At 37.5% G+C, this 17,721-nt stretch overlaps 2 protein-coding genes across 6 annotated transcripts in view; both read left to right on the top strand.

Moving 5' to 3' along the window:
- lrch3 (leucine-rich repeats and calponin homology (CH) domain containing 3) overlaps positions 1-17,721 on the top strand; it is a 100,398-nt gene that overhangs the window by 73,242 nt on the left and 9,435 nt on the right. For 2 of the 5 annotated variants that reach the window (XM_073853818.1, XM_073853816.1), the window contains exons 7-19: positions 7,624-7,717; positions 7,804-7,924; positions 8,364-8,509; positions 8,590-8,666; positions 8,876-8,909; positions 8,987-9,127; positions 9,604-9,651; positions 9,786-9,839; positions 14,794-14,865; positions 15,203-15,236; positions 15,339-15,452; positions 15,790-15,893; positions 16,081-16,218. In XM_073853818.1, coding sequence (XP_073709919.1) covers positions 7,624-7,717; positions 7,804-7,924; positions 8,364-8,509; positions 8,590-8,666; positions 8,876-8,909; positions 8,987-9,127; positions 9,604-9,651; positions 9,786-9,839; positions 14,794-14,865; positions 15,203-15,236; positions 15,339-15,452; positions 15,790-15,893; positions 16,081-16,218 — 1,177 coding nt within the window. The remainder of the gene's footprint in view (positions 1-7,623; positions 7,718-7,803; positions 7,925-8,363; positions 8,510-8,589; positions 8,667-8,875; positions 8,910-8,986; positions 9,128-9,603; positions 9,652-9,785; positions 9,840-14,793; positions 14,866-15,202; positions 15,237-15,338; positions 15,453-15,789; positions 15,894-16,080; positions 16,219-17,721) is intronic. The other 3 variants (XM_073853817.1, XM_073853822.1, XM_073853820.1) reach the window with 3 other exon arrangements.
- Positions 3,998-6,440, top strand: LOC141349747 (dynein axonemal assembly factor 4-like). The gene is made up of 5 exons (XM_073853826.1): positions 3,998-4,368; positions 4,490-4,640; positions 4,738-4,865; positions 5,404-5,620; positions 6,175-6,440. The coding sequence occupies exons 1-5, from the start codon at positions 4,246-4,248 to the stop codon at positions 6,423-6,425; spliced, it is 870 nt and encodes a 289-aa protein (XP_073709927.1). The 5' UTR covers positions 3,998-4,245; the 3' UTR covers positions 6,426-6,440.

The raw sequence follows: 17,721 nt of genomic DNA, 5'->3' as shown, positions 1-17,721 counted from the left end.
TAGTTAAAGCAGTGAGAGGTTACAAATAAAGGTTTTTCAATCAGTGTGACACTTAAGCACCTTCAGCAAACAAACTTCTTATCAAGATCAATTTTTGGTTGTGTTGAGCTAATATGTAGAGTTCCTGTTTTAGTTCCTGTAGCTCACTTTGCAATGCAGTGTCAATGATTTGATCCTCAGAGTCAGACGTCAAACGTTCAGATAGCATTCAAATATAATATACTAGAGCAGGGTTTCCCAAAATTGGGTATTGCAGGGGATTCTCAAAATTAATCAATTACAATTAAATCTTAAAATGTAAATAAGTGTTTAAAAAAATTTAAAAAATGTTGTGTTTAATTAATCTGCATGTCATGTGACCATTACACAACACAACAGGGTGATTCTGGCGAAATTAGACTTATGAGGTGTCATGAAACATTTTAATAAAAAAAGTAAATGCAGAGTATCAAAATAAGAAGCATAAAGTTACAAACATCTCTTCACATACTATTTTGCACATGATTTCAAATGACATCATACAAACCAATTTTTAGTTTTTTCCACATTTAAGGGGAACATTTTCATTACCGCAATGTGTTCATGACTGAATGGACCTAGTGGCCAAAAAGTTCCGCGGTGTGCCTTTAAAGGCGGAGTCCATGATGTTTGAAAGCCAATGTTGATATTTGAAATCACCTAAACAAACACGCCCCTACCCCAATAGAATCTGGACCTTCTGTTGATAGACCCGCCCCACACATACGCAAACCGGCATTTGATTTGATTTGATTGGCTATAAGTGTGTTTTGGTAGTCGGCCCGTCTCCTTTTCCAACGCGTTTTTCAAACATCGTGGACTCCGCCTTTAATGTAATATCATGTTGCAGTAATGATAATTTTTGATAATGATAATCTAAAAAAATTAAATAATTGTATAGGAAATATTTTTTTAATCATCTAAAAATAATGGTTATAGTAAGTTCAGACCTTAATCGTATAGACGGTCTCAACAGTAACAACATAAACAAGCGGCTGTCGCGGTCTGCACATAACTTCCGGTAAACTCCGTTAATAATAAATAACAACAAAGTACTTTAAACGTAGTTTATTTATATAACAAGCAAAAAAACAACACATAGATTATCTAGGAAACCAAAACATTTGTTATTTTCGACGAGGCATTTGTTCAAGAGATCAGTTTAGCAACTAGTCAGACCATTAAAAAAACAAAACCGGAAGTAAAGTTCGGATCCAGACGCGTATCACGTGCGTCAGATCAAACCGTCTATATGTGCAAAAAAAAATGTATATATATATATATATATATATTTTTTTTTTAAATCCAATGCTGGATTTCGTGAGAATCACCCAACAGTATATCAGAAAACTGAGAACTCATGCAAAATGGACAAATAAGTTTTATGCACCAAGAAAAGAAAAATCCCAGATGAAGGTCCAATAACAGGTAATGATAATTGTGTAGAACTTTAACACAGATGAAAAATAAAAATTGAAGTTAAACATGCAGATGTGCTTAAAACTTAACATTTCAGGGGGTACTTCAAGTAGCCTAAATAATTTCGGTCAAGGTTGAACAAAAAAAATTGAACAGTCTTGGAATAGAGCTTGGCATAACTAGACAGATGTATATTTTTACATAAAATAATCAAACATTAAGAAATATATTGTTTTTTGTTGTTGTTTTGGCCTATTTTGAAGGTGCAGTGTGTAAATTTTAGCGGCATCCAGTGGTAAGGTTGTGAATTACAACTAATTCACATGAATGATGATCAGTAATGTTATGTTGTTATGTTGTGTATTGGCCACCAGTTGTGTGATTGCAATACCAGTTTTAGCCACAATTCTACATACTGTTCCTTTAACTTTCAATAAACATAATACAAAGAAAACATTTATCATAACGTAGATACAAAAACTTTTTACAGAATACATGGACTACTCTAAATAGACAAAATATAGACCATATAATCTATACAATTTTCCCCCCAATACTGTCAAGTGTGACATAAAGTGGTCAGGATGTGAAAATTCGACTTTTTTTCATGTTTAAGTGATATAATTGTGTCTCCAGTGCTTCTATCAACCTAGTAACTTTTTTGGTAAAAAGTTGTAAGTTAGTAAGTTTTGGTAAGCCATTCTTTGCAAGCATGTAAAAAATTAGGTAATTCAGATTTTGTCTGTTTTGTGAGGTAGGTAGCAAGGCCAATTACCAAAAATACCACCCCTTAATCGGCACTATCCAACCACGGCACTGCAATAGGCTTTATGCCCAGCTGCACTACTTCCTGCTTCCTGAACTTCAGCCAGCTCCTTGTTTCCTGTCTGCCATTATTAGACAAACTGATTAATACAGGTGTGCCTGACCTCAGTAGTCACAACAACAATAATCAGACACACCTTGATTAATCCGTTTGTCCAATAATGGCAGACAGGAAACAAAGAGCTGGCTGAAGTTCAGGAAGTAGTGCAGCTGGGCATAAAGCCTATTTAGTGCAGAGAGAGAAAAAATGAGTTTTAATTGCAACAAACCACCATCATTGCGATCAGTGTTTGCATTTCATCAGTTCATTTGCATTTTAAAGGATACACCCAATAGGGAATGTTAATGTACGTCACCGCAGTGTTGCATTATGGGACGTGGGCGCCATGTTTAATTGTGCGTGTGTTCAGTTAAAAACTAGGTAAAATTGAAGAAGAACGGAAGAAATCGAGAAGTTGAAAGAAAAAGAGAAGGGACCCTATCGGGAGAAACTAAATGCTACTGCCAAAAAACTTTATTTGGACAAATAAACAACATAGATCCACGATTTAGCAGCCCAAGACTGGATTACGGATCCAGACGCACTACCTCCGCTTACATATCTGGCCAATTACCTTGTTTTTGCAGGACTTTATTTACACTTTGCAGGAGTTTAAGAGCTATAAATCCCTTCAAGCTTATAGTAAGGTGACACTTCTTCTTTTGGAGTCTTATGGTTGGCAAACCAGCTATTTACTGACAATGTGTTAATACCTACGTATCTTAATGATTCTATAAAAGACTTTCTCCGTTGTATTCTGTGCGATGAATCACATGTTCATAAGATGGCACTTCTGTTTTGGCCAAGTTATTAAAACAAACAAAATGCTAAATATTTAGCTAACGTTATGTTATTTAAAGACTCACAAGCAGTGGGTTTGAGCAGTTGCATTTAATAAAAAATATTTGTAACAATCGTCAAAATTGTCGAAATATTTATTTTTATTACTCATGTGGTTAGGGTGATCAGAAATGAACGAATCAATCAATCAATAACTTACATTTACAAGTTAGTTTGACAGTGTTAGCATAAAAAATTTAAGTGGTTCTGCTTTTATTAATCACAAATTACTGAATGACTGAAAATGCAGCGAACACACTCTCGGTGATGCAGGGATTTTTTTTTGAAAAGTAGACGTTTTTCTCCTGATTGCAGCAGGCAAACCACGCGATCCGGCGTCTTCTCGTCAGCTCCTGCACCGGCTTCCCTTGTTTTTTCCACGAATAAAAGCTGAAAAAACGTATTTCCAGTTGTCCAGTTTCCTCCCTGAACGATCGCGTGACCTGCTTGATCGAGCAGTACTGACCAAACATATCGAAGTTTATTAAAATCTCGACAGAAAATACAAAAACAACCTCCAACACATGAACTCAAATACAGCGGGATAGGACGCGTGCCTGCAAATATGGCGGATTATCCATATTGCAACACCGCGTGATGTCAGCTCCACATTCCCTATAACGGCACATTTTATCTCTGACCTACAAAATGGGAGTTTTAACATGCTATAATAAATTATCTGTGGGGTATTTTAAGCTAAAACTTCAAATAAGCACTCTGTGGACACCAAAGACTTATTTTACATCTTAAAAATATATCATAATATGGCCACTTTAAAAAGTTGCCCAGTGTTTTATTTATGAGTCGCGTACACGTGACCTCTCACATCAGTATTACTGCGCCATTCCGTCTAGGTACATTTTTTTTGCAGGACTACATTGCCTGGCGGAATAACTTTTTGTGTCGATGTCATTGCATTTTTGTTTCTGTGTGTTTATTTTATGAAACATTGTCAGGTACTGTATATTACAGCTGTAACTTTTTATTTATTTTGTATATTTGTTCACTTCTATGTTATACGGTACTCTTATCGCTCCGCCCCTTGGCAACCACCGCTGGTGCGTCGTAGCAACCGTCTTTAGCGTTCGTTCAGTAGAGTAGAGATGCCGCTGACAGTGAACGACTACACGTGGACCCAAAGCGAGAGCACAGTTTACATAAGTGTGCCTTTAAAGGGAATAAAGACCACAAACGTCCATATCATTTGTACGGATGAGTATCTAAAGGTAAGCGCTCTCTTACGTCATTACGTCGAATCCGCACACCGCACGCGCTCTAAAACTGTGATGCATCGGGTACAGAACTGAAGAGATCCTGTGAAGTAAACTTTTTTTCATTGTTTTGCAGGTCAGTTTCCCCCCGTTTTTATTTGAAGCGTTTCTGTTTGGTCCGATAGATGAGGAAAAAAGTGATGCCAAAATCGGAAATGGTGCTGCGGTTTTTACACTGCAGAAGAAGACGCATGAGCTGTGGGAGAAGCTCTTTGCATGTATTGATAGGACATCTTTCGGTCTCACTGTATGACTGAATGGCATGATGGTGTTGTATTAAAGATGCATTTTAAAAACCAATTTGTCTTTTTTGTTCCTAAGATAAAGACACACAGAAGCAGATCAGAGAGCAAGCGATTGTCAAAGTCCAGGACAAAGCTGCAGAAAAGTCAAAAGCCAAAGCCACACGGATTCAGCAAGAGAAGAAATTTGCACTGGAAACAACGATGAAGGTCTGTTTTACTGCTTTATTTGTTCATAACTCATCTTTAACTTACACAAAACACTAACAGTCTGAATGCATATTGCCTTAAAGGGGACATTTCACATAACTTTTTTATTTGTCAAATAAATCTTTGGTTTTCCCAGAGTACGTATGTGAAGTTCTAGCTCAAAATACCCCATAGATAATTTATTATAACACGTAAAAATTGTCACTTTGTAGGTGTGAGAAAATTGTCACTTTTAAATTTAAAAGAGCTGATCTTTGCACTAAATGGCAGTGCCTTGGTTGGATAGTGCAGATTAAGGGGCGGTATTATCCCCGTCTGACATCACAAGGGGAGCCAAATTTCAATTACCTATTTTTTCACATGCTTGCAGAGAATGGTTTACCAAAACTAAGTTACTGGGTTGATCTTTTTCACATTTTCTAAGTTTATAGAAGCACGGGAGACCCAATTATAGCACTTAAACATGAAAAATGATATGTTCTCTTTAAAACGTTTAGTTTTTCACATCTTAACTTCCTCTTGGATGTTCTGCCTGTAGCTTGAGAAAGAGGAGCGGGACAGGATTCAGAAGATGAAGGATGAAGAGCGCTTGAGAGCCACAGCAGAGCTCGAGATCTGGAAAGAAACACAGAGAAAAGCTGAAGAAGAGACATCATGCAGCTCACACGATAACAAACCTGTTCACCAGAAAGCAGAGCATGCGAATATTACACCTGCGGCTAAACCATTACACAATACTGCCAAAACTACAACTGGTAAATAGGCTTACATAACTAGTCGCTTTAAATTAACCAGCACATAGAAGATCTAGGGGCGGTTTTCCGGATTAATCCAGGACTAGGCCTTATTTATTTAAGGACATTTAAGAAGTTTTTACAAACAAACCAAATACAGGTGTGCATCTTGAGACAAAACAATGCCACTGATATATGTTAAAATATGTCAGTACAATGTGTTATACAATTAAAGTAGCTTAAACATGCATTTTAGTCTTGGACTAGGATAAGCCCTGTCCGGGAAACCGCCCCCTAATGTTATTACAGCATTTTTAGATAACCCAGTTATGATTTTAAGTTCCCTTTATGTGTTTTTAATGATCTTTATGAATAAACATGGCCTTCACAATACTTTTAACTTCTGTTATGACTTTTCCCGAGAGAAGTAGACAGGACTCTTAAAATTAACTGAATGATAAAAGTGGTCTTTATATGACAAACGAGAGGTTTTGCGGCATTTATTAGGATCACGGTGCATTATGATATATAATGTTGTGACTATATGTTTTAAATTATAAACATGTTTTTTCTAGATCAGAAAAGCAGTAAGCAGAAAGCAAAGCCTCTACCTGCTCCTAGATCTGCTGGCTGTATTAAGATCAATTTCACACCACGAGTGTTTCCCACAGCCCTGCGGGAGTCTCGTGTAGCGGAGGAAGAAGAGGTGAGTTTTTTTCCAGCACAGATAATCATCATATCCATCTGTGATGGTGGAAACACTGTGAGATCTGGGTTGATGTGGTTCAAGGTAGTGGTTCAAGATGCTTTCCAACAGGTGTTTTAGGATTCGTTGTAAACTTGTGGACCTATTTTTCCAAACGCCTCACACCCGTACATTCTTCCGTTGAGAGCTTGAATAATAGACCCTCCAGCCCAGTTGGTGGCGATAATCCACCTTTTCCAATTGCAAGAATACAAACAAGGTTCCCGGCGCGGAGTAATACCGTACCTCACAACACATCTAATACAAGTCAGTGGAGTTAGACAAAAACTACGATAAAACCTGTTGGAAAGCATCTTTTGCAGCGATTTTTGTGTGAGCTTATCAGTGAACACCCCTGACCACTCGGTGAGTTTCACGTCTTTGTAAACGAAAGTTTAATGTATTTTAGGAAGGATTGTTCCAGTGCACCTATTCATCACTTTTCGTAACATAATTTAAAAAATAAGTCCTAAAAAATCTCATTACCGCAACAGTCAGAAAACATCAACACTGACATATTTTCAAAATGACATGACAAACCTGAAAGAACATAATTTGGAGATTCTGCACATGCATATAAAATCAAAGTATTATGCTTCTATTAATTAAATTAACATTTAATAAGCATCTGTTGCGGTAATGATAATCAAAATGTCGTGTAAGCATTCTGACAAGACAATATTTCAAATTAGCTGTAAAAAATGATCTTACCTGGTAGCCATCTTGAAGTAACTGGTCCATGTGCTTGGTCACTCAAAATCAAACTTTATTAAAATTCTGTATGTGTGCTTAAACTGTTCTCAAAAAGTGTTGCGGAGGATGAGAACATCAGGCATGGACACATCATTTTCCTAATTTTTCTTCATTATTATGATACATGAATATTCAGTAAATATTTTTTCTGTCATCTAAAGTAGTCTAGCAAAACATCCATTTATTTTTTTTCTTAATATTTTTGTGTTAATTTGATAAAAATTACAACATAACGCATGTTCAAACACAGCCGGACACATTGCGGTAATGAGAATTTCAGCAGAAAATGAGATAAAATTTCCAATTATAAATTCTTATGTTGAAATCACACATTGTGCAAGGTAGAACACAGTATTGTGTTAATTCTGATGCTTTTTAATGTTACTATATTACACATTTTAAAGCTAAAATCATTAGTGCCGTGGTGTTTCAATGGTTTCGTGAGAATCACCCAAATACTGTTGATGCTTATGATTCATTGTGATATGATTCATTGTTATAATACGATGATTTGATATCATCTCAGTGCTGAAGATCTGTATTCCGGCCGGCCGTACGGAGCATTGGATTCTGGTTTCAACAGTGTGGACAGTGGAGACAAGAGGTGGTCAGGCAATGAGGCAAGTGCTTTCCATCTTACCAAAATCATCATTTTCAGTTTAATGAGAGCAGAATTATTGATATTTTTCTGCCAATCCTCTCACAGCCATCAGATGAATTTTCTGACTTGCCGTTGAGGGTTGCAGAAATTACCAAAGAGCAAAGACAGCGAAGAGAGAGAGAGCGAGAGGAGCTGAGGACGGGCTCACACATTACTAATGGAACATGTAAGAAATATAAAGTACATCTATAAAATAATCAAACTTATTCAAAATGTTTTTTTATATGTAAACATCCCATAGTCAGACACATTGTTTTAAAGCAGTGGTTCTCAAACTGGGGTCCGGGGCCCCCAGGGGGGCCGCGAGATGGTCCCAGAGTTTTATGACATTTTATAGAATACATTAATTTATCATGAATTCTGTGAAATTAAACCTAAAAAAAGGCAGCACTACTTTGTATAATTTAATGTTTTGTTTAATTAAAATGTGAAGTTTTAGAACTGTTCTTTGTCATAAATTTTCTTTGGGGGGGCCGCGAAGAAATGCACCGTACACAAAGTGGGCCGCCCGCTGAAAAAGTTTGAGAACCACTGTTTTACAGTGATTGTAAGCTTATTTATCAGTGTATTCATCCAAACTGATTTCTTGTCTTCTTTGTCTTCAGTGGAATCAGAGCTTGAACAGATAGACTTTATTGACAGCAGTACAGGTGATGATGATGAGGAAGATAGGCGGAGCCGTCGAGGTGCGGATTCAGTCAGCCTTAGCTCACAGTTCATGGCCTACATTGAAAGACGAATAACCAGTGAAGTGAGTTTTACAGATTTTGACGTCAGTTTTGGACAACGCCTGTCTGATTTTGTCCGATTAACTTGTTTATGTGTTATTAGGGCTCACCTGTGAAGACCAGCCCATCCAGAGACCAGAGGAATGATGATCCAAAACGCCAAAGCTCCTTACATAACCGGTACTAACATACTAATAACACTTGTTACACAGCTCTCTGGTATACCTGATTCTGATTGGTCAGTTTTAATTACTCTGTTGGGATTACACCCACCTGGATGTACATTATATTCTCTTATAATAAAGATTACATTTGCTACTGTACCTTTAAGATCCTGATTAAATATGAATTGTGTAGCTTTGTTTGTGACTGTTGTTGTTTCTTCACAGGTTCGGGTCAGATGTATCTTCACATGCCAATCAGGTAAAAGTCACTGCATAGACAAACAAAGTAAGTGAAAGCAGAACTTTGTGTTTTAATATTAATCGTGTGTCTGTTAGCGGTCCGCTGGTCTGGTGTCAGGTTCTGGTGCTGGTGTGGAGCGAGTGAGGCGAGAAGCACATTTAGCAGCGCTGCGGTACGAGGAGGAACGACACAGAACCAGATCAGGACAGAGAGATGCTGTAATGAGCTACGCCAAGGTGCACAAACATGTCCAGACGCACAAACACACATCCTCACACAAACGTCCATGAATACACAAATATTAATTCAATCCACACCCACAGATGACCACAAATACACAAACATTCACAAAGATGGCCACAAATCTCTACTCATATTTGAGATAGATACAGATACCAACACAATAAAGAAGAGACCAGACCCTCACAATGATGACACATGATGATGTGTGTGCATTCTTTTAATTATGTGTCTTTTAACAGTCAGGCATGACTGAAAATAAATGCTTGTGGTTTTTGTAGATTGAGTAAATGTTGCGTTTTAAGACTTGTCACTTCCATCCAGCTTAGTGAGTTTTCTGACTCACTCAGGCCCATGTCCTAAATCTGTTTAACCAAAATCATTCAAATGAACCACCTCCTAACTGCTCATTTCTCTGTAGTACACGGGTAACACTGCTGACACGATGAAAATTATGTTTTTATATTGACAGAATAAGTCGTCTCAAAGCCCTACTAAGCTCAGTCCAACAGACAGTGAGGTGAGTCTCTTCCTCAATCCTCCTCTTCCTCAGATTTCATCACCTTACCATACCATACATCAGCCCCTCCAAACCCCATGTGTGTGTGCGTGTGCGACGCTGTAACGTGTTACCTCATATTTGTCCCACTTCAGAGTTTGTACCCCTCTAGACGGTCCACTCACACAGATGACTCCGCACTTTTTATGGTAAGAGCCAATCATATTTCAGTCATGGCTCCAGTATGTTTGTTTCAGCCAATCAAATTCACTTCCTGCTCCATTTCATTTCTGTCTGTTTTAAAGTCCCCTAACAGTTGTTCTTCTTATAAAACTTTCTTCTGCACTAACCTGCTAATATGCATTGGCATAATCCCAGCTAGCATCATTAACACGCCTGCCCTGCTTCTTTTCTGCTTTCCCTGTTTCTCTTCTTTCTCTCTTCCTGTCTCTCTTTCTAATGACGTTTCTGTGTCAGAGTGAGTTTGAGCCTCTACTCATATTTGAGATAGATACAGATACCAACACAATAAAGAAGAGACCAGGGGCCTCATTTATCAACATTGCGTAGAAAATGTTCTATATTTGTACCTACGAATGAAATTTAGAATGTGCCTAAGTACAAAAAAATCGGGATTTATCAAACGTGCGCACGTGGTTCGTACGCACATCAGTAAGTAATCCTTGATGATAAATCCCACTTGTTCTTAAGCACCATGCTCGTGCACGTTCATAGTCATTTGCATTCCGAAACGCCTCCAATGAACCATATATGGTGACAACACCTCCCGTTATATGTCACGTGGTTGTGCTTTTTCCCTCATCGCAATAATGACAAAGAGAAATTTATATAATTTAATAAAAGAGGAATTTTACAGACACAGAAATTGAGTTAGGCTACTGGTGGATGAGGTTAAATCCTAATAACACATCCTGTTTGGTTTACTTAGTGCGGGAGGAATGACTAACAAAAGAAAACAAATCTACATGTTACCAGTGAGTTTAATTCCGTTGAATATGAGGAGAGAACACTTCCAAAAATAAAAGAGTGGTTTGACATTAAATTATCAGCAAAAAAAAAAAAAAACGCGTCACAGAACACCGACGTGAAACAAGTGCAACTGGAGGAGGACAGACAACTTTCCACCTTGGACAGCAGCATATATAACCAGCATCATTGGCGCGATCTTTGAAAACGCGCTACCGGCGGAATGGATTATTTGCCAAGTCTTCCAATAACGCAAGATAAGCCATTGCACTGTGTCAAGCATTTGTCGGAGACATCATTTATACAAATCACATGTAGAGCTTTCACAGATACAGATACATATCACAAATAAATCATTATACTTATTTGCTGTTACCATACTGACATTAATCATTTTTAACACCTGTTTGTGGATAAAAAATAGACACTTCTTTACTCACTGGAACAGGGTCCTATATATAATATCGCTATTCTACCACTAGATGCTCTGCGTACGCATACTCAGAGGTGTGCGTATATTTACACACATTTCTACGTATAAGTGCAATTTGATAAATTCCACACTTTGCATAAAACTGTTCCTACGCACACTTTACGCACACTTCTGTGCGTACGCACGTTTGATAAATGAGGCCCCAGACCCTCACAAACAGGTGAAAGAGTCACACAAACACACAGTGATCAAGGTGATTTTTGCATGGGCGTGCACAGCTCACTATTTTAAAATGAATATAATAAAAAATCTATTTGAGCACAAAAAAAGTTCAAAAGTGTCAAACTTGGCAATCGTACGAGTTCAGCAGCAGCCATGTTTGCAAAACCTTTGGGTAAATATTTCAGTCATGTAAGACTAAAGTCTTATCTACTTGATTTTGGAAAGATTGATATCTATAAAATCATGTGCTTAAATCACAATTAAACAACATATTTCTGACCAACAATTAAACCTGAAATCAACTGTACCATAACTTTAAGCTCATATTGTACCTTTATCAAGGTTGTTTCAGACACGCCTAATCTTTTTATATCATTTATCGATTTTCTATTACATTCAGACATCCTAACCCAAACCCCGACTCTAACCCCAACTGAAAATAGTTTTAAAATTTGAAGAAAAACATGTAGAAACCAATACATAAAATTACATCCTAAACCAAACCCCAAATCTGATACCAAGCAACAATGATTTAAAAATATGAAAAAATAATGAGAAAACAAAATGTTAAATGAAATGAAAAGGAAAGTTGTGCCACCTACAAAAAAAACTGTATAGAAATTTGTACTGAGTGACACGAAAAAGACATTCGTGCTCAATGAAATTCAGTGTTAGCGATCGGGTTTGATTCATATGTTTTTATTTATATTAAACTTCAAGAGCCGGACATACTTTCTTTTTGGCGGCCGTGTCGCCCGCTCAAGTGTCCAAAGTATGACGTGTTCGACGCGTATGCAATACAAATCATTTCTTATTCAATTTTTTATGAAAATGATGTCATGCGTACGGTGTACAGTCCTTGTATACCTTCGGCTTTATGTAGCTGAAGCGGTTAATTATTTAAGAACATTTTCCTTAAAGGATTAGTCCATTTTCTTAGGAGAAAAATCCAGATAATTTACTCACCACCATGTCATCCAAAATGTTGATGTCTTTCTTTGTTCAGTCGAGAAGAAATTATGTTTTTTGAGAAAAACATTGTAGGATTTTTCTCATTTTAATGGACTTTAATAGAGCCCAACATTTAATACTTAACTCAACACTTAACAGTTTTTTTCAACGGAGTTTCAAAGGACTATAAACAATCCCAAACGAGGCATAAAGGTCTTATCTAGCAAAACGATTGTCATTTTTGACAATAAAAATAACAAATATCCACTTTTAAAGCACAACTTCTCGTTTAGATCCGGACGTCATGCGCTAGCGTGACCCGATGCAATACGTCATCACGTCAAGAGGTCACAGAAGACGAACACGAAACTCCTCCCCAGTGTTTACAAGTGGGGTGAAAGAGCACCGTTCCTACGTTGTTGTATGTCAACTGATACTAATTAATGTCTTTGTGTCAGTTTATTGTTTACAATGGTCCGCAAATGTGCGTTTTATATATGCAACACGTGACCTCCCTACGTCACTACGCATTTACGTTAGGTCGCGCTGGACCGGACCCAGACGAAAAGCTGTGGTCCAAAAGAGCATATCTTCAATTCTTCCTGTCAAAAATGACAATCGCCTCGCTAGACAAGACTCTTATGCCTCGTTTGGGATTGTTTATAGTCCTTTGAAACTCTGTTGAAAAAAAACTGTTAAGTGTTAAGTATTAAGTGTTGGGCTCTATTAAAGTCCATTAAAATGAGAAAAATCCTGCAATGTTTTCCTCAAAAAACATAATTTCTTCTGGACTGAACAAAGAAAGACATCAACATTTTGGATGACATGGTGGTGAGAAAATTATCTGGATTTTTCTTTTAAGAAAATGGAATATTCCTTTAAATCATCCTGGCGACCCAGTTTTTAAACTGGTGCATTATTTTCAAATAATTCAAAGGACTGAGTCAATTATTCCTCTTATACTGTACTAAGGTTACCACAAACATTGCTCTGGTGCCTATTTTTAAGACATTTAAAAGGTTAGGTATGTGGTTTACATAAAAAATAATCAACACCCCTGGAACATTTCTCAGCCAATGAGAATAAAGCATTCCAACAGCCCATGGTATAGACGGTATCAGCAGTAACAACATAAACAAGCGGCTTTCGTGGTCAACGCGTAACTTCCGGTATACTCGGCTAAGAATAAATAACAACAAAGTACTTTAAACGTAGTTTATTTATATAATGAGCAAAATAAACAACACATAGATTACCTAGGACACCAAAACATTTGTTATTTTCGACAAGGTATTTGTTCAAGAGTTCAGTTTAGCAACTAATCAGACTATTAAAAAACTAAAACAAAAAGTTCGGGCCAGGCGCGTATTGCATCACCCACAGCGCGTGCGTCCGATGAAACCGTCTATAATCAAAAACAAACATTGTATCTGTATCGTAAAGTTGTATTTATTTGTCTTTTATTCCTGTTTACTTAATTATATCATTTCTTGAGAACTTCTTAATATTAATTTAACCTTAGGCAAGCATTGGTATGCTTTTTGAGAAAAAACAAATTTGTTTCACGCAAATTTCTGAAAATTACCATCGCAAAAATAAAAAAGTCACGAAATCCCAACCCAATCTCAAGGCAAGTCGTGTTATAGTCACGAAATATTTGATTAATTTATTTGTGTTCATGGACACAGTTTTCTGCTTTTTTTGTGCCAAACTCAGCACAAATTTCTAAAAAAAAATTTGTGTCCATGGCATGACCTCATTTTATGTATTGTTTTCTCATTGTTTTATCAATTTTTTTACCATTGTCGCTTAGGGTTGGGGTTAAAACGACTTTTTATTACATTTCAGACATCCTAACCCCAACTCTAGCCCCAACTGTTTTAAAATCGGAAGAAAAACATTTAGAAACCAATACATAAAGTTACATCCTAACCTAAATCTAACCCCAAGCAACAATGATTTAAAAATATTCAAACAAATTAGAACACAAAATGTTAAATGACACGAAAAAGAAAGTTGTGCCACTGACATGAAAATCTATTTATAGAAATTTGTACTGAGTGACACAAAAAAGACATTTGTGCTCAATGGCACGAAAAATCGTGTTCATGAACACACATAATTTAAAGGCGGAGTCTACGATGTTTGAAAAACGGTTTGGAAAAGGAGACGGGCCGACTACCAAAACACACTTATAGCCAATCAAATCAAATCAAATGCCGGGTTGCGTATGTGTGGGGCGGGTCTATCAACAGAAGGTCCAGATTCTATTGGGGTAGGGGCGTGTTTGTTTAGGTGATTTCAAATATCAACATTGGCTTTCAAACATCATGGACTCCGCCTTTAATTAAATATTTTGTGGCTATAACACGACTTGCCTTGCGATTAGGTTGGAAATCCTGGAGGGACTGCTTATTTATAGCACTGCATAATCTTGCAATATCTTTGTCGTAATAAATGAGGAATTCTTTGTCTCACACTTTCTTAATCTCTATTAGTTTTCTGCTTTCATTGTTTATTATTTTCTTGATGTTCTGTTTCTTTAAATCTCATATTTCTGTGCCGGTTAGTCTCTCTCTGCTGTTGCACTGGATGGATCTTTGTCTTCTGCTTTAGCTGTCGCCCCCTCCTGTATGCCGCAGGTACTGCACCGCTTGCACTGCACCGCTTGCTGCTTCTATAGTTCATCTGCCAAAACAAAAATGGCTTTATACGCATAATATCAGTAGCAACATCTTTCAAAGATTGAAATTGATGTGAAATCAATGATTGAATTCAAACTTTTAAGCTTTAAATCTCATAATTAAATTGAGACTTTAACCTGTATTTTACAGACAGGGTCACATATCTCATTTGTTAGGTGTTTGGGAATTGATATAGATGTAGGTCATCCAGAAGTGTTTTTGTCATAAGGTATACTGATTTGATTTTTCCTTATTTTCTCTCCAATTCTTGCCGAACAAATCCTGTCATCATTAGCAAGGTGAAGATTTTGCCTCGCTGTCTCCCACTGGTATGCTTCTGTTTAAATCATAAACTCTCGCCGTACCTGTTTTTCCTTGTCAAACCCTCACCTCGTGCAACGTTGTAACTCAAGTTCCTGTCTGTTCCACAGCCGTTCAATCCCCCAGTTACCCCAGCCCTACTGCCCCGTCCCCTTCGCGCAGCTCCATCCAACGACCTGAGAGTTACCTGTTTCGTCTGAGTCAGCGAGAGGAGAAGAAAAAAGGTATGTTTACCTGTCACAGAGCTTTGCTGCATTCTGATTTGTTTGGGTGTTAGGGATGTCACTTTGCGTGATTAAACACATAAATGTGTGTAACTGCAGGATGGTGATCAGATCAGTGTTTATACCAAGTTAAAAGCAGTACAAATGGCCAAATGTATCTGTAGGCAATCACAGAATTTAATTTCAATATTTATTTATACAGTTCTTTCACAATGCACATTTCAGCACTGCAGACTATTGAGTTTTAACCTGTGCTTGTGCTTAGCATGTTGAGCATGCTTATTGAGTAATTAAGTACTGACATTTTATCACATCACAAATTCAATGTTGTTGTTAGCAGGAGAATCAAGCGTGCAGAGGGCGGAGCCTGTGGAAACCACACCCACACAGAGCCCAGCCCCAACAGGAGAGGAGGCGGAACTGATTGAACAACTAAGAAGGGTGTGTCTTTAAAAACACTACAAGACCCTCCTCTTTCTTTCATCTTGACACTATAAATAAGCTTATTTGCACTTAAAAACAATTTATTATGTTTATTTAATTTCTGAATAATAATAATAAACTGGGACAATTGTATTGTTTGACTGATGTGGTCTCGGCCGTTTCTCATTTTGTAATTTTTTTGTAGAATATCGAATGTCGACTCAAGGTGTCTCTGCCCAGTGATCTTGGGGCAGCTCTGACTGATGGTGTTGTGTTGTGCCATCTGGCCAATCACGTGCGTCCTCGGTCCATACCCAGCATCCATGTACCCTCACCAGCAGTGGTGTGTGAATCTTGTCATGTTATTGTGTAGGGCTGCAATAATTAATCAAATAAGGACAATGATTGTTAATAAAAGTTTTATTTGTTTAAAGGAAAACACCACCGTTTTTCAATATTTTAATATGTTCTTACCTCAACTTACCTCAACTGGGTGTAGGTGTGGGTGTTTTTCAATGCGCCGTCGGTGTATGAAAGAGTGAGTGAATAGGTGAATGTAAGAGGCTGTTTACACTTAGCATTAAAATGCGTTTTCGTCGATCGGATCAGGAACTGTTGACGTTAATGCCAGGTGTAAACGGTGTTCAAAACGTTTTGAACGCGTCCAATTTCGACCACTTTCCAACCACATTCAGAGCTAGTCGAAACCCCTTTCCATCGGATTGCTTTTGTAGTGTAAACACACATATGGTTGAATGTGTTCGAACAGCCACACGCGACCGCCTTCTCTCCGCCCATTTATCTAATCTGAGGTACTAAACACTAAGTTTTACGTCTTTTCTGACTTCTGGCGTGAACAGCGCTATTTTTCGCCTCATTGATAAAACTAAAGCTGCTGATCTCCATAGTTTCATTTTGAAAGCGTGTGAAAATTGCGCGATCCTATTTCATCAATTGCGCTGAAAATTCAGAGAAAGCTCTAACATATAAATGTACAAAACACTGTGCAGCATGTTTACTTGCTAAACAAGCAGTGGACTCCGACACACTATTAGTTCGCGTCCATATAAACTCATAATTACTCCCGCTCCCGTTTGAATGACAGCAGAGAGACTCGCCCATCGTCTCACAGACCACCCCTCACAGTATTCAGGACAGAAGCGGTCGAAAGTGGATTTAAATACCAGGTGTAAACGTAATGTGTCTCTCTCGTCCACTTGTAATCCGATCGATGAAAACACATCCTAATACCAAGTGTAAACAGCCCCTGAGACAATATGTAAAGCGCATTGGATGGCCATTGGTTTATGAAAGCGCTATATAAATGCAGTCCATTTACCATTTTTACCATTGATGAGCCTGCAAAAGGTAACATTTTTTTAATTGACAAAGCGTATTAAAGCTTGGCACTCATGCATGAGATGATGTAAATAAAAGATTCAAGACCTGCACGTAGCGATCAAACACATCTGTTTAGTGCATGTTTACATAGAAAAGCAATGGAAAAGTTGCACAGTGGAATGAAAAAACGTGTTCGCCTTTAGCGGCTTTGCTAAACAAACTTGCACTGTGGGATTTGAAGTATGTTCCACATGTAAAACAAGCCTACTGTTAAAGGATTACTCCATTTTGATAAAAAAACCCTGATAATTTACTCACCCCCATGTCATCTAAGATGTTTATGTCTTTCTTTATTCAGTCGAGAATAATTTTTTTTTATGGATTTTTCTCCATATAGTGGACTTTATTGGACCTCAACAGTTTCAGTGCAGTTAAAAATTGCAGTTTCATATTTGCAAAAAAAGTACTTTTAAATCACAATTTCTCGTCTCGCACTAGCCGTGTG

This window comes from Misgurnus anguillicaudatus, chromosome 15 (assembly GCF_027580225.2).
Source record: "Misgurnus anguillicaudatus chromosome 15, ASM2758022v2, whole genome shotgun sequence".
In the NCBI taxonomy this organism is placed as follows: domain Eukaryota; kingdom Metazoa; phylum Chordata; class Actinopteri; order Cypriniformes; family Cobitidae; genus Misgurnus; species Misgurnus anguillicaudatus.
This window is presented reverse-complemented; position numbering and strand designations above follow the sequence as displayed.

Bases quoted from the DNA above. Each gene is read 5' to 3' on its own strand.
- LOC141349747 (XM_073853826.1), top strand. From the start codon at position 4,246: ATGCCGCTGACAGTGAACGACTACACGTGGACCCAAAGCGAGAGCACA. The intron at 4,369-4,489 runs GTAAGCGCTCTC...ATTGTTTTGCAG, and splicing joins GTACGGATGAGTATCTAAAG to GTCAGTTTCCCCCCGTTTTT. The intron at 4,866-5,403 runs GTCTGTTTTACT...TTCTGCCTGTAG, and splicing joins CACTGGAAACAACGATGAAG to CTTGAGAAAGAGGAGCGGGA.